The 23,927-nt window shown below is 45.3% G+C and overlaps 1 protein-coding gene across 25 annotated transcripts in view; it reads left to right on the top strand.

Moving 5' to 3' along the window:
* Positions 1-23,927, top strand: part of Cacna1d (calcium channel, voltage-dependent, L type, alpha 1D subunit) — a 451,216-nt gene that overhangs the window by 124,405 nt on the left and 302,884 nt on the right. For 21 of the 25 annotated variants that reach the window (XR_001781092.2, XM_017315824.2, XM_017315823.2 and 18 more), the window contains exons 1-3: positions 13,268-13,827; positions 15,803-16,112; positions 19,849-19,954. Coding sequence is in view for 24 of the 25 variants with exons in the window: in XM_017315824.2 (XP_017171313.1) it covers positions 13,761-13,827; positions 15,803-16,112; positions 19,849-19,954 (483 nt within the window). In the remaining variant the exon portion in view is untranslated. Of the gene's footprint in view, positions 1-13,265; positions 13,828-13,875; positions 14,023-15,802; positions 16,113-19,848; positions 19,955-23,927 lie in introns of those variants that run through there. The other 4 variants (NM_001083616.2, NM_001302637.1, XM_017315818.2 and 1 more) reach the window with 3 other exon arrangements.

The following is a 23,927-nucleotide window of genomic DNA, read 5'->3' as shown; positions in this document are numbered from 1 at the left end:
CCCCCCCCCCCCATCAGAGGCATTAGGGATAGGCTCAGACACTGTAAGGAGCTCTAAGTTGTACCAGAACAGAATGTGGAGTCTCATGAGACAAAACTGAGCAGGGACAAACCAAGTACTCCAAAAAGGAGACTGCACCTCCATCATAGTCTCTGGCTGGTTGAGAAAATGCCTGAGTACCAGCTGCTGCAAGATACTGGTTTGCAGAGGACAAGGAGAAGTCCATTTGGTACCAGACATTAATACTTAGACTTGATGGTGAACAACACCTGGCAGGTATGTGATGTCACACGGGAGGACAGGCTCCGAAGAATGAATTTGTAGCTTGTTATGAAGCAGGGAGCTGGAGGCTTAGAAATGTTACAATGTTAGTTCATAGAACAAAGGGCTTTGTTGTGAATCGCATAGAACCGAAAGAGCTTTAGAATAACTTAGGTTCCACTTCTGTGCATGATCCCAGCATGTTGACCTCAGTGACAGAGCAAGCATTGTCTTTTCTGCTTGGCCTCAGCCACCCTAGGCCTAGAGTCAGGGAAGGACATGCCTAGGCCACCTTCAAGAGAGCCCTGTGGAGTTCATTACCAGAAGGGCCTGGCCTGTGCGAAGTTCCCCTGCCAGCTCTGTGACTCATTCACACACTTCCCCAGTGATATTTTCAGAGTACAATTATGTGTAGCAGACTCTCTTCCATGGCTGACAATGTTGCCCATCTGTGAAGTCATTAAGCTCTTGTGCTCTAAACGCACGGGGGAGGTAAACAGGGGGAGTAATTGGGAACCTACTCGCAGTGTGGGAGCCTGGGATTCATATTCTGCCCCAGGGCATTTAAACCCTGGGATTCTTCTTTCTGGGGGTGCATGGGCGTTGGGCATTGATGCATGTCATCTCTGCAGTAGAGTACAACCAAATTTGAAAACACAGACCAAGATGATGAAGTAGGCTTAGAGTTCCGAAGCCCAGATTCATATATGTTCACATGTATATATTATGAACATATGCCATATATTAGCAGTAGCCACGCCCACGTTTCTTCCTTGGTGACAGAGTTTTTTCTTTTGCATAGGGCTGCAGTAAGCAAGCACACATGAGAATGCTTTCTAAATTGTACTGAACAATGCAAATACTTTTTTTTTTTTTTCAGAGACAGGGTTTCTCTGTGTAGTCCTGGCTGTCCTAGAACTCATTCACTAGACCAGGCTGGCCTCAAACTCATAGAGATCCACCTGCCTCTGCTCCCTAAGTACTGGAATTAATCAGAGGTATGCTCTACCACCACCCAGCTTTAGTACTTCTTTAAAAGGGTCACTAGAATGCTTAACGTAAAGAAGCAGAGGCTAAGAGTCTTCATTGGAGGAACCATTTCTATGATGGTTATGTGGTGTTCCTATCTTTCCTAGTACACAGATAAACAAAAACCTACCCATTTGATTCTATGTCTTCTGTGGCCTATTTCTCCCCAGCCTGATATTCCAGGGCCAAGCTTTAAGGGTTTGTTTGTTGTTTTTTTTTAATTTATGCATCTATGATTATGTATCTGTGGGCACATTCTGCCTTTGGGGAAAAGGATGAAATTTCTGGCAACAGTGTGTCTGGTAGAAACATGTAGAATTTATCTCTGGTACAGAGGAAGCCATAATAAAAGGTCTTCCATCAGAGTTTTTGGTCTTCTTTGTTTAGATTGTTTCCTAGCTCTCAGAGATGTCAGCAATGATAGGACCCACATTGTAAGCATCACGGGAGTCTGTGAACTGGATCCACGTGGTGTTGTTTTGAAGGATGGATTAAGATTGAAGAGCAGGGCAGTGGTGGTGCTCACCGTTGATCCCAGCACTCAGGAGGCAGAGGTATTGGACCTCTGTGTGTTGGAGGCCAGCATGGTCTACAGAGTGAGTTCCAGGCCAGCCAGGGTTTCACGCAGAGGAACCGTGTCTTGAATTACCACCCCCCCCCAAAAAAAAACAGGTAAAAAAAGGAGGATAAATTATCATGTTTGTCACATGATCGTATCATGGCAACTCAAAGACACTAAATATTCCTTCCACTGGCTGGTCTCTCCAGAACCATAGAGAGAGGATCACTTGTAGAGTACAGTCTTCAAACTAGAATGTATCAGTCAGTCAGTCAGTCAGTTGGAAAATTGTGGACAGGCAGACTGTGGTGTCCTACCTGTAAAACTTCCCATCCAGGAGGTCTGTGGCCAGTTGGATATATTTGCATTTCTTGTAGGTTCTTCGATGCTGCTGTTGTTACAGCATCAGTAGCTACACTATGTGGGTCTTGTGCTTTATGATATATAAGATGCTTTCTTGTTCCAATCCCTCTTTAGCATCATAGACCGTGGTGACCTTATGGTAGGCGTTTTGCACATGAAAAAACCATCTTAGGAAGACCGACTGCTACAGTTCTCATAGCAGTTAGGAGTTAGGGGTAGCCTGAAGCCTAAAGCCCCGAGCTCGTTCTATTCTGCTTAGGTTTAAGTGGTGCCATTGCAGAGTTCTCGAATGTCAACCAAATGTGGCCAAAACCTCGATCTGATTCTGGGTCTTGGGTGCAACAGTCACCTTGTCGTCCGAGTGATAATAATTATGGTATTTTGAAGATTTATGAAGAAACTTTGACAAAGTATTAAGGGGCTGGAGGAGATGTTTCCAAACAGAAAGCTGTGTGGATGACAAAGGAAAGAGCCAGGAAAGGAAGCCAGTAAGAGCCTGCTGTGAGGGAGGGAAGTGCACAGGGAGACAGGCTGTGGGCGTGTTCTGAGAGTCCCAACATCGAGTCCACCTTGCTCAGGCCTTTCCACTCATGGAACAAAATGGCCATGGCTTTTTTTTTTTTTTTTTTTTTTTTTTTTTTGCCATTTAGTTGTCATTAAGAGTCTATCTAGTATGCTTGTGTAGAAGGCAATTTGTAAACCCATCTTATCCACTCTGGAATTCTCAGCTATTTGCTGTTTAAGTAGCCTCAACCATTGGGGGAGAAAGGCTTTTGATCCCAGTCCCTTTCAGCTCCATGTGTTCCTTGTATTTATCACAATGGAACACTAACAAATATTTATCCACTTTCATAGATGTGTTGACAATGAAGTCTACCACGTGTGTCTCCCTGTCTTGGAGATTCTTTTGCTTAATACATGATTGACTGAGATGTCTTCAGTGTACTATAAACACATATTAAAAATAGCAACCTGAGAAATGCAGGAACTGAATAGAAAGGTCCATATTTCAGGGTGTGAACCTGAAATGCCAACCTGGTCATTAGAGCATGAAACACATAGTCTTTACTGAATTATCTAATTTTTTGTAACAGTTCTTCAAAATAAATGGTTGTTTTAGACACATATAAAATATTTTAAGACTGGAACTTTTAAAAATTTCTGTGTATGTTTATATAAAATCTGGTTAGTTTATCAACTTTTCAAGCCTGCAGTCCAATTCCATTTTTTAACATCCATTTTTTTTTCCATCCTAGTCATGAAGTATTTTCAGACTACATCTCTCTCTCTCTCTCTCTCTCTCTCTCTCTCTCTCTCTCACACACACACACACACACACACACACACACACACACGTTCCCACACTGGCTGAGTACTCCCTGCTTTGTTAGTCAGACGGATTGCAGAAGTTTGCATTTAAGGTCTTTCTTTCCTTCTTTCTCTCTCTCTCTCTCTCTCTCTCTCTCTCTCTCTCTCTCTCTCTCTCTCTCTTTCTTTCTACTCCTTAACTCTTCCTTGACATGTATTTATTTATTTGTGAGTGTGTACATGTGGTGTGTGCATGTGTGCACATGTATACATTTGTGTGCATATGTGTGTGCATGCACGTGTGTTTTTGTGTGCACAAAGGTCTTTGTGTGTACGTGTGTGCATGTGCACATTCATGTGTAGGTGTGGGTGCATGCATGCTCATGTGTGTGTGTGTTTGTGTGTAGGTCAGGGGACAACTTGGAGAAATCTGCTTTCTCTCTCATGTGAGTTCTGGAGATTGTACTCAGGTTGTCAGTGATGCTGGCAAGGACCTTTTCCAGATGACATGTCACCTTCCACAGGCCAGCTGCAGGTATCATTGCAGAAACACCATCAACCTCCTTTGAGGCATGGTCTTCCCCTCTGGTTGAAACTCCCAAAATAGACTAGACTAGCTGGCCAGAAAAACCCTTGGGGTTGTCTCTGCTTCCTCCCTGCTGAGATTGCAAGCACGTGCTACCATGTCTAGCTTTTAAACTGTGAGATCTGAAGGCAGACTCAGGGCTTGTGCGGTTAAGGGAAGAGCTATACCGGAAGTGCTGTACCGACTAAGCCATCCCCTCATCCCTGACTTCCACATTTTACAGATTTTCTGTGAATATATATTACCCTTTGAAGGTATTTTTTTTCTTTACTTTAGATCAAATGTGGTAGGCAGGCAATTTACCACTGGGCCGCAGTCCTCAGCTTATTAAACTTTGAAGGCTGGTCTTGAACTCACGATCCATGTGTCTCCAGTCTTGAGCAGCCAGGCTTACTGACCAATGTGTATCTCAAGTCTGGCTTATGCTATCACTCATTTGTAAGGGTTTTGCTTGTAAGAAAAAAATGAAGGAAATGAAAACTGTTTTTACTTTTTTGAGATGGGACCTCATGCTACCAGATAGACCTTGAACTTGTAAGTCCCCTGCCTCAGCCTTTGGAGTAGCTGTGATGAAAGGCCTGTGTGGCTATGCCCAGCTGTGGAGAGTCTTGATATCCCAGCGATTTTCTACTCAATGCTACCTTTTAAATATTTTAATTTAAAAGTTAAAAAAAAAAGCTTACGCTAGTATCAATGATTTTTTATTCAGATTTATTTATTTATTTATTTAATATCAGGAAAGCTGGGTCTACATATATAGCAACACTGCATCTGAGAGATACTGGTGACATTTAAACTTTGGTTTTATGTTGTGAACTGAGTATTTAAACAACTGCTCTGAAGAAGCAAAAAGGAAACTATAATGTTTGAACTATAAAATTTCTGACGTGTGTTTACTCTCTGGCACTCTGTAACAACTTCCTGTCCTTATAAACTCACCCTTTCGCTTGACTGGGTACAGATTGGTGTTATTTTCCCAGTGGATGACTGTCCCAGTGTTATTTCCAGTAGCTGGTCTGTGCTGTTAACTTGGACTTGGCTGTGCTTTAGTGGTGTTGCCTGGGTTCATATGTCTTCACATGTATAGGTGGGCGAACGCTTATCTTACTCTGATCTACGGTATCTGCTTGGGGCATTATTGGCATTACTTGTTGAATCCTAAATGCTAAAACATGTGCTGGGTATCAAAATAGAACAATATACAAACCCAATTTCGGTGCACTGATTTTGGACTACGTTGAAGGACAGAATGCTGTTATTTTAAAGGGGAGACCCATTACAGTACAGTGATGATACCTTGATTGGGAAGTGGTGTGCTAAAGCAGGGGTTAGGAGCCAAGATCAGGCAAAGAAAGACACCTTTTAAATGACCCCTTCCTCCACCTTTCTTTCTTTAAGTGGGTCTACTTAAGCTAAACACCCAGGTTACATGTTTCAACTTCACGTGTGTGCCAGAGGCTGCACACTTTTTACAACTAATCAATACAATTATCCTTGGTGTGTGTGTGTGTTTCTTTGTTCTTTTGGAGGAAGGCAGGGTCTCAGTATGGAGTTGAGGCTGGACTATAGTGTATCCTAATCCTCCTGTCTCACTCTCCACATGTGATTGATTACAGACACCTAATCTCATTATGTCTGGGCTTGCTCCAGTTTTTAAGCTGAGGAAACAGAGGCCCTAAGAGGTGAGTGATCCCCCTCCCCCCAAACATAACTAGGTGGGGCCAGGTTTTGAGTCTAAATCCACCTGAGTGTAAAGTCCAGCCTCCCTGGTATGCCATATTAGAATATTAAGAACCCTCAGAGATCATGTGTCACAACCGATTTATTTCACAGATGGGGAATGTAAGAATCATGGGTAATGGGACACAGCCTGTATATATTAGATGCTGCCAGGATTTCCCAACTAGGGAAGTAGGGATTTGGTGCATTAGACAGTGATGGTTTAAAAACTGGGTTAAGGGAGATGGGAATGAACCCGTTAAAGGGGCCGCAATTACTCTTGTCTGATGTGAGCTGTACTTGATGGAGGATAGAGACCAGCTGGACTCTTCTTGCGATGGGGCCAAAGCATGAAAAAAGATGTGTTGGGTGGGGTCTCAGTAAGTTACAACTGAGAAATCCTGGTGGTGGGAGACAGCAAGGCTGAGGGGAATATGGGGTGCCTAGTTATACTCCAGGATAGGGACCCCCTTTCTCTGAAAGCTGCTCTTACATGGCTGCTGTTTTGTTTTATTTTGTTGTTGTTTTCCTCCTGCCTAATCTTAGGATATTTTGTCCTTGGCAATAACTGCAGTTAATAAGTCTTAATCGACCCATTAGACCTTCCTGCATTCTGCAAATCTTTCTACCTTCCGCTCTGTCCTGCTTACTATAGACAGAACGATTTCCGTGACACACAACTCTGATATTTCCCTGCTCAAAAGTGGCCAGAGCAGCATGATCCCCTGCATCCCAAGTGTGGTCTATAGACTCCCAGTGGCAGCGAATAAAAATGCAGGAAGCTTAATTAAATTAGAAATAAGAAGTAAACAACTGTGTTTTAGTTTAAGTATGTCCCAGGCACCAGTGAGACAACCGGTATATTATCTGATAACTCTACCTGGGTGGGGGTGGGGGTGGGGGTGGGGGTAGGGGTGGGGGTGGGGATGTTCCTTCTAAGGGATCTTAGAAGTCAAACATATTTTCACAGCAACATTAAGACTTATATGAAAAAAAAAGACTTATATGACTTTCCTACTATGTTGCTATTTGAACTGATAATACAGAATCAGCAACAGCTAAGGGTTATTGTCCTTACATGAACTAAGATAGTGACGCCAAAGTGAACTGAACACTGCACATTACTCTCTCCATGCATGCACACCCAGACAACACACACACACACACACACACACACACACACACACACACACACACACGTACACACAACAGAACCCAAAATTCGTTTTGCTTAGGAAACTCCTTGGGGTTGGGGAGATAGCTCACTTGGTTGTGTGTACAGCACAGGGACAAGTATGATTGGAGTGTGATTCTCAGCACACATGTAAAAAGCTGAGCATGGTGTGTGTGTGTGTGTGTGTGTGTGTGTGTGTGTGTGGTTGTGATCCTAGCACTGGGGAGACAGAAATAGGCAGATGTTTGGAGCTGGCTGGCCAGCCAGACTAATCTAATTGGAGAGCTCCAGGGCAGGTATCAAAATCTGTCTTCTTAGGACCAAACTCTGGGTTGATCTCTGGCCTCTACATACATGTACATGTGTACCTGCTCACCCCCAAACATGCACACAGAAACACAAGCACACAAACCTCCTTGACGAAGCAGTAAAATTGCTAACACGATTAAACCTCAATCCCGTGTGTCTGTCTTATTAACATTCTGGGTGACAAACTGGGACAAATGCAGGAGACAGTCCTGCTGCACAGTGACAGTACACAGTAGGATGGGCTCCTTTTCCTTGGAACATCATTTTTACTGACAAACTTTGGCTCTTCAGACCCAAGTATTTGCCAGATATTTTCTTGAAAATGAAGTGAGCTAGTTACTTCAAAGAAAAAAAACTTGACAGTGTTTCTGCCAATTATAAAACTTGAGCTTTCAAGTGAAAATTATACATTTGAAAAACTTCTCTGTACCACTAATAGCTTGACAGCTTTCCAATATTAAAGATTTTCTGATGAGGTTGGTAGTGATAAAAACAAATGTGTTTTTTTAAATATTGTATGATAAAGTGTGTTGATATTTGGAAAATGTGTGTCTCAGTGAATTTTCCTAATGACCAATGCATGGTATTACCAAAGCATTGCTGGGTAAGGGATCCATTCAAACTGCAATATAGACATGGATTTAATGTAACAGAGTAAAATAGAGTTTAAACTTCTACATTTTAAGCAACCTTTAAAGGTAGAGCTGGTGTCAAAGCAAAGAATGATGGGGGTTTTCTGAAATGGTTACTCAAATGGTCCACCCTTTCCCAAGCACATCTGTGGAAGGCGGGGTTTTCATCAAAAGTTTTGATCCATACAGCTATTGCCCTAGACTCACTGCAGTAACAGATACAGAGAATCTGTCTTCGCTGGGCTAGTTAGTAAAGACAATTGCAAAAATGTAAAACATTGTCACTCTTTTCACTAGTTTCTTCTGGAAAAGAGTTACTTTTCACTTAAGAAAAATCAGAAAGTTAACATATCATGATTTTATTACTATTTTAAAGTGATTTTTTTCAGCATCCCCAGTTTGAATTTTGAATATGGCAAATATCAATAGATAAATCTATATGTGGGAGCTGTCATTTGAAGACTAATTTGAAGACTCTACCAAGGTATTTATAGGTATTGCCAGTCTTGAGGAAGACACCCTGAGAAGAAAGCTAGAATTGGGGACTCCCCCTGGCCCTGGCTTTGCATCTTCCCATCCTTCTCCTCTAAGCTCTGTTAGGTCCCAGCCATCTGCCTGTTTCTGATTTCTGCATGTGTTCAAGTTTTGCTTATGCTATTGGGACACATGGCCCTAGACTAATTCATTTCTTCTTCTGTTGGTCACTAGGTCAGGGCTGATCTCTCTGCACCAGGGTTTGTGAGTGGAGAGACTCACTCAGACCCAACTTCCCGGTGTGTTTACAGATCTATTCTGCATATAGTCTTCAGGATCTTTGGTTGTTTCTCTTAATTAGATTTCCTAGTGTTCAAAGGACCTGATTTTCTATTTTATTTTTATTTTTTTTTACCATTGGAGGGACAAGTATGCTGCAATAAACTTTATGGGATTTTGGTAAACATTAGCTGACAATTTCTAGTGGCATCTATGAGCTTTTATGATCCCATGAAAATTAATCAGAATATTTAGTGCCTGCTGTGAGCACCACACTTGGCAGTTGGAGGAGGGGGCTTGGGAGATGATCCTTGCTTAAGGAGCTGAATTGTGTTTGGAGAGTTAGATTTTACAGCCAAAAAAAGCAATCACATAAGGCACAAAAGCCACATCAGTAAAGAAATAATGGGTGCTATAGGGAAGGGGTGCAAGGTTGGGGGCTCGCACATTAGATAGGTGGCTGGAACCATCCTGGGAGACTTTTCGTAGGAAGTAAGGACTCCATAGAGTCTTGTTAAATATGAGGGCTTAGTTAGAGGTCAGCAAGGCAGGGATTTCAGGTCAGTGAATAAATTTGAGCCAAGGCAGAGTCAGAAATGAGCACAGCATGTTCACGGCCTAATGAGGAAGCTGTTGACCACAGTGAAGGTGAACCATGTGAAAGGGTAGGCTGGAAGCTGGGCATAGGAGTTTAGGCTGGATGTGGGGAGGGGGGGGGAGGGGCTTTACAGTCTGGGAAGTGACATGTCGTTTCTGTACACAAGCTGGATAATTTGTGAGAGGTAGACCAGAGTTGATGGAGCATCTAGTTTGTGATGGGGGCGAGGTTGAGGGCATGCTGGGATCGGGAGAGCACTTGGAGATGCAGTGCATATGGACAGCCACATTTAAAATGCCAGCCCTGTGCCTTTAAGAGGGCATGTTTTATATTTTAAGGGCACAGGAGAAGAATACCCTGAATTAGAGGGCTAGTGATACAGCTAAGGATTTGCATATGGAACATCTTTTCTTTCTTTCTTTCTTTCTTTCTTTCTTTCTTTCTTTCTTTCTTTCTTTCTTTCTTTCTTCCTTCCTTCCTTCCTTCCTTCCTTCCTTCCTTCCTTCCTTCCTTCTCTTTCCTTCTCTTTCCCTCCTTCCTTCCTTTCCTTCTTTTTGCATTTTTAAAAAATTGATTACATCTACTCTTGGACAGTTTCAGTTTACAATGGCGCACTCTGTTTACTCCAAGTCCATCCTCTGCTGCTCTCTCCCTCTTCCCACTGTGGCCTCCCTCCTTCCAGTGCCATCTCCCTCCTCCCACTGTGTCCTGGCCTCCTCCCTAGAGGCCCTTTGGTCACATTCAGGCCTTTTGTTCTTTGCTTGTGATCTTCTGATTCTGGCTGCATTTGGAACTATTCAGTAGAACTTGGTGGGCTCACTGGTCCACAACTGTCCCACCATAACTGTCATTGCCCCTGCTGGGCAATGATTGTCCTGCTACCAGAATCCATTAGAATAGATATCTTTCATTCTGGCCTTTTCTTGTGTCTCATTTGGCTCAACGCTACGTGGTTGTGTGGTTTGGGGCAAGCCAGCTCCTAGGTGTCACTTGTCATCTACAAATATGAGTATTTACAGTATTTTCCTCATGGGCTTCTCATGGGAATTAGGCAAACTAATACCTGCAAGTGCCTGCATTAGAACTCAACACACAGAAAAACATTAGCTACCACTTATTTTCCCAATAATTTACCTTATCATGGGAATATATATATATATGTATATATATATATATATATATATATATATATATATATATATTTAAATTACTCAAGTATGCTGAAGCTTACAGAACTGTGTAGAATGGGGGGAAAGGCAAAAAACCAAACAAACAAAAACCCAACAAAACCCAACCAACCAACCAACCAACCACAAAACAACCACCCCACCACCCATTTCTGCCTCACAAAAGAAAAAATGAAATCCCCAAACCCTCAAAATTTGACGATGATGTTACACAAAATGGGAAGCCCAAACTTCAACTCCAGGGTCTTTTGAGATACCTACTGCTCAGAGGGCAAAAGCATTTAATACCAAACTGGAGCACCTGCGTTCATCTTGCCCCCTCACCCAGCATGGTGGAGCACCTGTGTTCATCCTGCCCCCTCACCCAGCATGGTGGAGCACCTGTACTCATCTTGCCCCTTCACCCAGCATGGTGGAGCACCTGCGTTTATCCTGCCCCTTCACCCAGCATGGCAGAAGGTGATAGCTATTTCTTGAACGTTGTTCCAGGGACTTCCACATACACACAAATAAATGAATATATATCCTTCAATTTCAAATACTTATTCATATTTTGAGTGTAGAACCCACACCCTTCACAGTTTAATCCTGCCAACTCTCAGTTAAAACCCCGTCACTGGTTCCCACTGCAGAGGAGTGCAGGATTCCATGTTACCTGTGCACCCGTTGATTTTCAAACAGATGCCACCCACACATTAATCTCTTTTGTGCCTCCATTCTTCCTGCCCTATTAAATCAGCCCCCCTTTTTAATAGAAACAAAGTTTTAGGTTTACAGGGAATTTACATAGAAGGTACATGTCTCCAGCAGTTTTTCTTATGATTACATCTTGGCTTGGTGTGGTATATTTGTTGAAACAGTAGCAATGGGTTATTGTTAACTTCCGTCCACAGTTTATATCACGGTTCACCTTTGTGGAGCACAGGTCTATGGCCTCTGACAATCAAATAATGCTCTAGGTCCATCATTATGGTGACATACAGAATAGCTTCATTGCCCTGTGGTTGTCTCTTCTCCCCGCTTAGTTAAGCGGTTAACAGAACTGGGAAGACTTCTCAGAGCCCTTCAATTCCAGGGCTCCAGAGCACCCTTGCATAGTGCTTCCTACACTTGGTATAGCCCAGCTTCTGCTTCTTCCAGTAGATGGTTTGCCCTTGAGGAAGGGACTGTGCACACAGATCAAAATTGGTAACTCCTAGCCTAGACAACTGCGCTTAACAGATGCCTGTTCAGTGTTGGCTGAACTAAATCGGACAATGGGCCAGTGTTAGCAAGGCATTTTCTGTAGAAGTCTCCAGAGGATAAGCTATAGACCTGGAATTCTGATAGTGACACACGTGCTTCCTTGCAAATCTGACCTATCAAAGGATATGTTCTTGCATCCTTTTTGATTTCAGCTAAGCACCAGCACAGGTGAGGTTGCTCAGACCAGCTTTCTTTTACACAGGCCACAGGCTGCTTCCCAATCCTGCCACTCTCCAAAGAGCCAAGTGAAAAAGCAGGCAAGCATGGTTGTTTTCCTCTATCCTAACTAGACACCCCTCTCTCAGGAAGACCCCTGGAGAGTCATTCTTCCCAGGTGGATCCCCCCTGCAACAATCAGAGATGCTCGGTGTGTCCTCTTTGAGCAAGGAGCACCTTCCCAGAAACATTTATTTTCTTAATTCACGCTGAGCCTTTTGCTTTAAAGACACTGTTCTCAAACGTTCTAAAACTCCGTAGGAACAAGCAGATCCGAACAAAGGCAAATAAATCGAATCCTGCAAAGTAACAAAGCAGACGCCTTTTCCCAACAGCCAGCACAAAGCTAAATGAAAAATATCAGTCATCCACTAGATACAGTATTTCCCCCTCCAGACGGAGCTGGGGCCTGTAGACCTCCCCCACTACAAACAGGAGGCCGAGAAGGTACAAAAAAAAGTATTAATTCCTAAACGAGTCATCAATTTGAGCTGCACAGTCTACCTCTCCACACTAGCAGTTTGAAAGACCTTGGCTGTTACTTCTCTGTACCTGTCTCCAAATACACGTGGAGGTGATGGCGAGAGGGAGGGAGCCCACCGCCACGTATGCATAAGGGAGGGAGGACGGGATTCAGGGCTGAGGGCAGATCTCTGAGGACAGTCAGTGCTCCCCAAAGAACAAGCCCCCCATCTCTTTGCACCTCTAAACTGGAAGAAACGGTGTAAGAGCTGGGGGACGCCTGTCCAGTCCAAGCAGAGCCCTCGAACCCTGAGCTTTGATGCTGCAGCAGCAGCGATCGCCTGCGGGCACCTGGGTTCCTGGGGGGAGGGGGGCGGGGCCTCCCCCAGGTGTGAGAGTGCGAAGGCCACCAGAGCCAGCCCAGCGGACCCCAGGGGACCCCAGCAGCCTCCGCTTGGGGACGCCGTGTAGAGGAGCGGCGCATCGGCGCCCCTAGCAGCAGGCACGGGGCCCCACGGGCCTGGCTCGGGGAAGGGGCGCCCGCGCGGCGGCGCCGAGGGGGTTAACCGGGCTGTCGGCGGCCGCAGCGCACTTAACCCTCGGTCAGCCGCGCCAGCCTGGGGGTGGCGGCGTCCGAGTCGCGCGCCGTGGAGTCCGGGGGGCGCGTGGGCCGCAGGCGGGCAGCTGGGGCGCGGCGCGGCCGGTGGGAGGCCCGGGCGCGCGGGGGAGGGCGGGGGACGGCGGCGGCGGGCGCGCAGCGTCGCCAGGGCGAAGCCGGCGTGCAGCGCGGCGCGGCGGGCGCGGAGCGGGCGGGCGGGCGGGCGGGCGAGCGCCTCCGTCCCCGGATGTGAGCTCCGGCTGCCCGCGGTCCCGAGCCAGCGGCGGCGCGGGCGGCGGCGGCGGCGGCGGGGCACCGGGCACCGCGGCGGGCGGGCGGACGGGCGGCATGGGGGGCGCGCCGAGCGGCCCGGCAGGCCGGGCGGGCACCACCACGGTGTCCCTCCGCTAGAGGAGGGGACCAAGCCAATTCTCCTTTGCAGTAAAAAAAAATAAAAAAAATAAAAAATTACATGTATATATTACTAAGATAATATATACATCTGATTTTATTTTTTACAAAAAGTTTATTTTGCTCCATTTTTCAAAAAAAAAAGAAGGAGCGTGGGTGGCAGGCGGTTTTTATAAATTATCTTTATTTTTGGTTATTTGTCTCTGTCCTTCCCCACCCCCTGCTGAAGCGAAAATAAGGGCAGGGACCGCGGCTCCTACCTATCCGTAACCTCCCATATCCGTTCCTCCCCCTCCCTAACCCTGAGCATAGTGCCCTGCACACAGTAGGCGCTCAATAAATGTTCGTGGATGATGATGATGATGATGATGAAAAAAATGCAACATCAACGGCAGCACCAAGAGGACCATGCGAACGGTGAGCAGCCTGAGCTTGGGTACCCGCTGCCAAACCTCATCCTATCATGATCCTACTCTTCCCACCCCCAACCCCCCATCTCCGATGCGTTGGGTGGGTTGAGGGGGTTGGAAATGATGCTTTTGGCTTGGTGTCATCTACATAGAAAGGGGTGATGCGCGGCAGCTACTCCGTTCTCCTCTTCAGGCCGTGAATGTCAGTTAATTCTGCATTTGCTGGGGTGGGGGCGGCCATTTGGGTGTGTGTGGAGTACTGTGGAGCCAAGGGGCAAGAGTGAGGTGATCCGGGTTCAGTGTGCTCGGGCTCAACTTTCCTCTTTCATCGCCCCTGAGCGATGGAAGAGGAGGTGTTAGTCTTCAGCCTGAACCCTTTTTCCAGCCTCCCCCTATCTCCCGCGCCTCTGGTTGACTAAGAAGAAGGTCCTTAGTAGCATCAGGAAAATTCTAGGACTGTTCCAGGTTTACCCCTTGGGTCGCTTGGTCCCATCATCTCATGGGAGAAGCCCCGGGTCTTGGGATCTGAGGGAACAGGGTCGGGTGGAGCGTGTATTCCCGCTCCCTGTGCCTCCTGTGCACACGTCGGTAACCTAGCAATGCCCAGAGAGTTGCTGCCGCTGTGGGGCTCTGCAACTCACCACGTGCAGTTTCCACACCAGCGGGGGCCGGGTCTAAGAAGGCTGGGGTGCTTTTGGCCAGGTTCCCTTCATGGAGGTCGTTAGCATTTCCCAGCCCTGGTTTTCTTGAAGCCTTTTCCGGTGAGCGCTTCTCAAAGGAACCGCTTGGCAAAACTAGTCCCTGATCTCAGATTGAGTGCCACCTGCCTGCTTTGCTCTGTCCCAGGCTTAAGGACAGTAGGGCAGGAGACCTGTGCTTGCTTTGACTCTTTACTTAGTGATAATTGGTTTTGCAAACGCCCGATTTCCAACCTCTGACACCACTCTCACTTTGACATCTGCTTCAGCAGAGGTGATGGTGGCCCAATGTCCATCTTCCAAGGAATGACCAGACCCACAGTGAGGCGAGCTCTATACATGAAGGGACACCCTCCATCCCATGCCCTCCCCTTCCCCCCTCCCCCGCCCGCTTTTGAGTATTTTGCCCTGGGAGTACCTGGATGCTACTCTACACTGAGATAATTATTGCATAGGCCTTGAGGTTCCCTGACATAATGCACCCTGACTCTTAGGGTGCAGGCCGATTAGATGCTGGCTTGGCTGCTGCTGCTGCAATTTAAAATGCAATAATAATAATAAAAAAGCCTTAAAGATGTTTTTCTGTTTTCTGAAGCTTGTGGAGGAAATGAGTCCCAAGCATCATGAATTTTCATTTGTAGGAAGTGTTAATGCATAATCTAGATATTTGTTGTGGGGCTTTTGGTATTGCCTGGTGCCAGTAAAGAGGTTTTTTTTTTTTTTCCCATGTAGAAAAAATTGCATATATGGCTATGGAGAGCTTTTGGAGGAATAGTCTAAAAGTGGTTAAAACTACTGAATTATTGGTTGAGTGTGTGTGTACGTGTGCCCGCGTGTGTGCGTGTGTGTGTGTGTGTGTGTGTGTGTGTGTGTGTGTTGGTAATTACTTTTTGAGAAAGGGAGTTGTGTATATCTGTTAAGCCATGAGAGATACATGTGTTTTCAAAGTCAGGAAAAGACACGGGATCACTGTGAGAATGGCCTCAGTTTGTCAGAAGAGATGCACTAAAAGATTCCTTTTGAAGACACAGGTATGGAAGAGTACCAGTGTGGTTAGGTGTGGCACAACAATGGCCCTGCATGACTGATGCTCAGAGTAGAGCTCTGGTGACTTTTGCATTGCCTGGCCAAACCCCACTACTTGTGACAGAAGGTTCAAAATGGGAAATGCAAGATGGGAGACACTTTTGCTTTTTAAAAAGATAGTATGGATTGAAGTCTTCTTCTTCTTCTTCTTCTTTTTTTTTTTTCCAAAAGGAATAATCTCTTTTCTCCTCTCCTCAGAGGCAAACTATGCAAGAGGCACCAGACTCCCTATTTCTGGTGAAGGACCAACTTCTCAGCCCAACAGCTCCAAGCAAACTGTCCTATCTTGGCAAGCTGCAATCGATGCTGCTAGACAGGCCAAGGCCGCCCAGACCATGAGCACCTCTGCACCCCCACCTGTAGGATCTCTCTCCCAAAGAAAACGTCAGCAATACGCCAAGAGCAAAAAACAGGGTAACTCGTCTAACAGCCGACCTGCCCGTGCCCTTTTCTGTTTATCCCTCAATAACCCCATCCGAAGAGCCTGCATTAGTATAGTGGAATGGAAGTATCCTTTTTTTTCTGTGGGAAGTCTTTCTCATTTGCCATCTGTGCTTCAAAAGGATTTGCTTTCTGCAGTGACACTTCTCAGAGCCTTAGCAGTCTGGAATGTGAGCAATGGTGGCAACTGCAGGCAAGGGGCTTCATGGGCTACGGCTTCCTGTCTCCCCAGCTTGCAGAGGGTGTGTCCATGAGTATATTTAGCCTGTGTGTGTGCGTGTGTGTGCGTGTGTGCGTGTGTGTGTGTGTGTATGTATGTAGTGCTGTGTGTGTGTGTGGGGGGGGGGAAGTGAAGATTGCAACTTCATAGTGGTAGGGAGTTAGAATATGAACGAGACCTTTGGTCATAGAACACTGGATAGGTCTGAAGCTGTTATTGTTTTGGGGGCAGTTATATGCATTTTAATTTGTTGAAAATTTGGTATGCTGATTCACAAAAAAAAAAAAAAAAAGATGGAGACTATTTTCAGTCTGTACTAGAAATGACCTTTAGTGGAATCTTCTGGTTCTAGTGACTGAAATTTGCCTGGACAGCTACAGTGAGTGTAAGGTTGCTTCTGGCTCTGCTATTTGCTAATTCTAATTGTTTAGGTAACTTTAAATGCGAACATTTGATTTATAGGGAGAAGTTACTTTTGATATTATTACTACTACTACTATTATTAGCTGATCAATGCTATGACTTCCTGAAATTTCTTTTTGATAAGCTTTAAAAAAGAGCCATGCAGCCATATAGCAAGTCTAGAAGCCATGCAGGGGAGGCTGGTGAGTGTCTCTTCCTCTAAGCCCCGTGTGTGACAAAGCAGCACTCCAGGGAGGAACTGACAGGTGCTGCATATGTCTGTGTATGTACACACACACACACACACACACACACACACACACACACATTTGGACTGGCCTGAAGTTACATTTCTGAGTGTCTGCATTTTTAAAACTGAACTTTAATTGGCTCCAGGATGGTCATCGCCATGCCCCAGATCTTGGAAAACAATATTGCTTCTACCTGCTTATTCCCTTCCCCAGACCTGGGAGCCAGGCTCCAATGCCTGCCACCCGCTAGGAAAGGTTGACTGGAACCTTCTCTTGAACTCAGGCTTTCTAATTAATCATATGCTTCTTTGGTCTGGGTAGAATAAAGCATTGCACTTTCCCAGAAGGGTGTTTCGGGCCGACAGGCCCTCTGAGTATTTCTGGCAGCAAGCAGGAGGTTTCCTCAGCAGGCTCAGGGAAGGGAGATGCCAGGGTGAAGGACTGCTGGGTGACAGCTAGAAAGTGGGGGGTCCTCATCATGGCCGCTGCCTGTGTGATCTCTGTCTTAGCTTGCCTATTTTGTCTGCTCATGGACAGGAGTTAAAATGAAGCAACTGTCTAGAAAGGTTTTGGGGAGAGCAGTTGAATGCCAGGGCAGGATTTGAAGGTTTTCACGTGCTTTTTTCTTTTTTAGCACAGATGTCTCTCCTCCAGAGTGAGTTATGGCATCTCTTGAATACTTGGGGCTGTGTGCGTGCATTTTCTCTTTAAATCCTCTAGTCTGAGGAAAGAGCTCTCATACAGGCCAAGAGGGGGCTGCTAAGTGAGGGTGTGCCTAGGTGGTCTTACTGGGTGTGCTAGAAACATGCTCTCCTGAGGCTGGTGTGAGGTGACTCAGAGTAAGCAGGGGCCCCTCAGCAGGGATGTTCCCTTTAGGTGGAGTGAGGTGCTGTCTCACTCCATGCATAGGAGTTTCTATGTAACAGTTTATATATAGTCAGCGAATTCCTGCATCTCACCACTAGCTCTCTTTCTTGAGAGAAATGCAAGTGTGTGTACAGGGATTTAAGAGACATGGCTGCCAGTTCAGAATGCTTGTGCACAATTTCTGTAACAGGTAGATAGTAAAAGGCCCCCTCCATTTTAGGGACCAGGTCACAGACATATCCTTCAGCAGCTCAGTCATGCCCAGTTAGCCCTGAGAGAAGCCAATCTGCCTTTGTAGGCTGGCAGGGAGTAGGGGCGAGATGGCGCCTGTGTAAGAAGCGGCTGTTGGCTCAGTCCCACATATTTCTTATAGTGGTAAGATGGGATCCTCTGCTGTCTGTTGACTGAGTACTGCCAAGAGCTAGACACCTCAAAGGCACAGTGTGCACAGTTCGCAGAGGAAGAAAGATGGTGTGGGGAACAGGAAGCACAAGTGTGTCTTTATGGGAGTTGACATACAGTGTTGGAGGGGACCTGCTGTGTGTGTGTGTGTGTGTGTATGCGTGTGTGTGTGAGTGAGAGAGAGAGAGAGAGAGAGAGAGAGAGAGAGAGAGAGAGAGAGAGAGAGAAACAGAGCCCTGAAGTCTTCTTAAAGTCAAATCCCAGGGCACAAGATTTTATAACCGAGTTGAGGAATCAATATGATTAAAGCTAACTGGCTTAAAAATAAACCCATCAAAGTTAGTAAGAGGATAATGCTATTCCTGTCCTTATTCCAGGGAGTTATCTGAGCTCTCCAAAGGGGTGAAGCTTTATAGAACCCAAAGCAGCTATCTCCGGAGAGGCAAGGGGTATTTGTTTCTTGCGTCACTTTGGGGGTTCCCAGGAGGCCATCGGCAGGAGACTGTTCCCATCCCTGAATCTTCAGCACCTAGTGGGATTTAGTAAAACTGCCACCTTGCGTCTTGTAGATGAGTGTTGTATACAACACGATTGAAACTCAAACCCAGGAATTGTGATTTGTTCAGTGCTCAGCAAACCCTCTGTTTGGAAAAAGGCTGAAAGACAACCATTTGGGCAGATGTCAAACTTGGTGTTGCCAGTTTTGACAATACCTTTTGCTAACAGAATGCTTAGGCAAGTCTCTGTTGAAGGCTATCTCAGAGGGACTCTTCCAGACAGCCCTCGGGGATTTTCTTGTTAGAGCCTATTTTGAAAGTGTCTGGTGCTGATTTCTTGTGGCTTTTAAATTTAATTGTTTATAAATTGTACACAGAAACAGCACATTATGAGGTGAGCCCAGCCCAGCTCTAATCTGAAACAGTTATACTGTTGATTACCCTGGTAGAGAAGGCAGAAGAAGGGAGCTGGAAGCCTGCTTATCACAGCATCCAAGGTACTAGGACATGTCACACAGTGGCACAGAGAGAAGGGAGATGGTCCCATGGCTTTCCTGGACTGGTCCCAATCAGGAGTTTAGATTGACTCAGCCAGGAACAACCTCTGAGAAAATGGCTCTAACACAGTGACAAGGACCTATGGGAGAGGTCTTTGTTGTGATGGTTATATTTCTGTGTCTATGACAGCTGATTTAGTAAGATCCTTGTCACTTTTTAAGTTATAGAAAGCAGAGGCCTGCTTCACACAATGAGCTAACTGGATGTATATTACTTCCAGGTTTTAATACACAGTGAGCACCAAAGAATGGGTGTAATGTGATCCTTGCAATAAAAGAAAGGCTGAGGAGAGGTCTCAGTGAGGAGAGGGGCTGTGAGAGGACCAGAGGAAGGCACTTCTGAAAACCCAGTAGCCACGATAGCCACAGAATGATGTGTGTGTGTGTGTGTATGTGTGTGAGTGTGCATGTATGTGTGTGAGTCTGTGTGTGTGTGAGTGTGCATGTGTCTGTGTGTGTGTGTCTGTATGTGCACGAACGTGTAGGGGGATAGGTGGTGGGTGGGTGATTTCCATTTTACAAGCAACTCAGGTGTGAGATGCCTGGGGCTATAAGAGGGATAGATAATGTTTGTATAACACATATGTGCCTTAACAAAAACTTTCAGACCATTTGACATATTTATATTATTGGCTATTTTTGCCAATTGTGTGGCCTTAGCTATTTACATCCCATTCCCTGAAGATGATTCTAATTCAACAAATCATAACTTGGTAAGTGACTTAGACTTCCTGCTTTGGTGGTGTGTGGCAGTCCTCTGCATCTGTGATTGCACTGGCAGACGGTGTTGTGGATGATGCAGTTTACAACGATGATGCTCTATTTCCCAAAGCTTTGCCACAGTGGGGTTATGTCGTTGTTACTGTTTCCTAGATTTGACCTGAATCCTTCGATTTATGCTGAATGAAAGTGTCTGAAGTCATGAGTCTTATATAAATAGAGATGGAACTTTTATGGAAGAAATTTGTAGAAGGGGTTTTAAAATAACTTTTCTCTCTACACAGGCTTTTGTGTATTATTAGCTTAAAAAAAATCCAGTGTTGTTTTTGAGGGGTGGATACTGTGGTTAATCTTTCTGGTTAATAAGAATCATGATAGATTTTGTATGTGAGCTATTAATTTTTATAGATGTAGAATACAACAAATCTAATTATTTAGGTTAAAATTTGGGAAATAAATCAGTATGGAAGTGGAGTTTACATCTCGTGGCCTACAAAAATCCTACGAGTCGATTTTAGGACAAATCTATGGTTAAATGCTCCAGGATGTTGTCATATACTTTATTGCTCTCTTAAACATTTATGGTGTGCAAGAGCTGAGAAAAATCTCTGGGAAGTTGTGCCGCTAAAAAGCAGATTTCATTTTGTTTAAACTCAGCTAGTTATTGGAAGCAATTGGTTATGGATTCTTTAAACTTGTTTTTTGGCAGAAGACTTTAATATCATGGAACTAGTGTTTTATGGAACTTCCTTTGGGAAAAGTTGATAGAGTTTTTAAAAAGAAAGGCACTGAAAAACATTGGACTGAAATCTGGATCTTGCCCATTCAGCTGCCCACTGGGTGTATTGGGGGTGGGGTTCACATCTCAGACTCTCTCTGTATCGCCATTCACCCATGTGGCACTTAAGGAGACTGGCTAGGATCACTAGGATTATTTAAAAACCCCTGACATTCTGTTGTCTTTTTTTTTTTTTTTTTTTTTTTTTGGTGCAGAAGCCATTTCAGGTCCCTCCCTCCTCACTTGGCCTTGCAGCTTCCTTCTTGGAAGGGCTCATTCTTTATAGCCGGAAGCCGTGCAGAATGGTAGATGATGGAGGGACCCAGTGTTGGTAGCAAGAAGCTTGGTTCTCCCCCACTCTCTTCTTCTAGTTGGGTCCGTTTGATTTGGACTCTTGTGTGGAAGCTGGACGTTTTTAACCAAGCAAAGGCTGCAAAGACAAATGCCGTACACACTAACTTGTCCTGGTCAGGCAGAGCTTGGCTGGCAGCCAGAGACGAAGCTATGCTTTTATGAGTTTGGCTTTCATGGTTTATGTTCAGGATTTCTTATGACATTTTCAATGCTGTGTATATTTCAGGTATACCATGATGGCTGTATTTGGGTTTTGGCAGTTTGCTTTCTAAAGAATTAAAATTTTTGACTGTTATTCCTGAAAACTTTGGACTAATAGGAGCTCAACACACACACACACACACACACACACACACACACACCCTTAGCTCTGTTGTGAGAGATCACTTCTGGGACTTTGGACATTTTCAGTGACTTTTGGTTCAGTTGTAGACTTTAGATTACCATTTTCAGAAGGAAACTTGGTGTGGTGGAAAGCCTCCCTCAATGGAGATAGGTCACTGGAGTCTAGGCCACAGATGGTGTTAGCCTTGTTACCAAATTTAACGACACGAATGGTGACCCAGTTTGTTGCTTTTTTGTAGCTCAAAAGAAATGATTAAACAAACTTAGAAAATAAATACCTTTCAGAATGGCAGATTAATTTAGATCAATGGAATAATGAGTGTAGCTGAATGCATAAGCTAATTAATATTCTGACTTTTTTTTCCTCCTAAGGAAATTCAGGATACTAATTGAAACGTTGTCCGGCCATTTGGCTGTTTCAGCTAAGAAATGAGGAGATGGTGAACCCTCAGCTAGCTAACCCCCTTCTTCCCTTGTTGCCCTTCCCAGCGGGTGTTCTCCAGGCGGTTCTGAAGAACCCAGTTTGCTCTGAGGGAAGGCGGTTCATCACGGATTAGCGTGGCCGGCCTTTCCAAAAACCACCATATGTATTCCTTTGGTTTCTGCACTGAGAGTCTCCAACTCAGGTCATTAAAGTCTTGCTCTCACTTGGATGGTCACATGGTGCGATGAGTTTCTGCTCTGACTTCAAACGCTTCCTTTCCCACTACGGAGGGAGGCTTTGATGGACTTAGCCCTGACTCTGAGCAAGGTCCCATGCCATGTCTTTCCTCCCACCAGGGAGTCGGGGTTTTTTTATTTTTTTAATTTTTTATACATTTGACCCAATTTGCACCAAAGCGATTGCTCTATTTTTGGGATCAGTTTAGAGGCAGCCGAGCAAAGCTTCTTTTTCATCTGTAGTAAATACCTTTCATTTAATGTGAGTGACGACGCGAAGGGCAGAAGCTGACATGGGTGGCAAAGCTGGATGGATAGGGGCTCTGGCAAGTTTTTATTTTTAATTTTAATTTTTATTATTATTATTTTTTTTACCTGGGAGCTTGGCAAGGTTGTGTGTGTCAATCCCTTAGCCTGACATGCAGGGAGGAGCTTATGTCTGATGTCTCTTTCAGGTCACTAGTATGAAATAACTACTTTTGTTGGATAAGAAATGTGACCGTCCCCCAGAGTCTGGTCTGTGTTTGGTCTGTGTTGTGTGTAAACACATGTAGCTTTGGGGACTTGGAGACTACCTTGGTGGCAACAAGTTTTCCCAGAGTTAGCTTATCGTTATTATTATCTTTAAGCATGAATGCTAAGTCTCTATGCAGCTTTCATCTGTGTACTGCCAGGGCTGAGCGGAGGCTGAAGCCATGGAAACAGTGCAGCTCACTGGGTTCCCACAGTAAGAGCCCGCCCAGTAGCCGTATTCCCTCTGTTCCACTTAAAGTGTGGATCACGTCTTTTCTCTTCTTGCTGGCACCAAGGAGAGAGGCTCTTCTGCATCAGGTGTCAGAGTGGGGATGATTACAAATTCCAGATCCCTGGGTGGACATACTTCATTCATGTTCCGGCCTTCGATCACCCATAAGCAAACTGATGTGGTTGTACAGTGTACAGTCAGCGCAACTGTTCCTGGTCCTCCTCCCCAGCTGGCCGCTGCTCACTTCTCTGCCATGCTCAAACTGTCTGAAAGGAGGACCCCTCTACCCATTGAGAGCATCTTTGCTGCCTGCCCCTAACCTCACTTGGAACCATTGACAGCCCAGCTTCTCCACGGCTCAGCTTCCGTGTGCTTCTCTGTTTAACAAAGGGACATACGCAGACCATGCCTCATGAAATACAATTTTAAACTGAGCAACAATTTTGACAGGTCTTTGCCTTCATCTGTTTGTATTTTTATGGGGTTGATACTTTTACCTCTGTAAAATCCCTCCAATTATGAGATCATTTTTCTGGGGCAAACTTCTGTGGCCCCCATTGCCCACCGAGGAGAGGCCAGACACCGTGGCTTGGGACCACGTGACCTAGCCTGGTCTTTGTTGTCCAATTCTCTGCTCCTCAGCTGCACCGTCTCCATTTGCTCCCCCAAAGCTTCTGTCTCCTTCCTGTCCTTGTCTAGTACTGTTTTCCTCCCCTCAGATGACTCCTTGTAGGTGCTCAATAATCTCAAACATAAGTCTCCATATGATGAAGAGTTGAACAATCCTATTCCTCCCAAGGTAGTGAGCATGTTGTCTTATTCAGTAACCCACTTCCAGCTCCTCGCCCTGTGCCCGGCCCAGTGGTACATAGTAGATGTTCAGGAAGTTAGCATTTAGGATGCCAAGTGAACGGGTGTCTCGGGAGCAGCGCCCCTCCCTCCCCCTTTTCTGAGGCACACTGAGGAATTTCTTAGGTGAAAGGTCTCTGAGGACTGACTCTTCAGGAGCTCTCAGAGTTTGGGTTTGATGACAGGGTTCTTATGTATTTGGTGTTCTGGTTCCATGGTTCTAAGTAGCCGAGAG

This window comes from Mus musculus, chromosome 14 (assembly GCF_000001635.26).
Source record: "Mus musculus strain C57BL/6J chromosome 14, GRCm38.p6 C57BL/6J".
NCBI classification, from domain to species: Eukaryota; Metazoa; Chordata; class Mammalia; order Rodentia; family Muridae; genus Mus; species Mus musculus.
The sequence above is the reverse complement of the archived record's forward strand: the minus strand, read 5'-3'. Positions and strand labels throughout refer to the sequence as shown.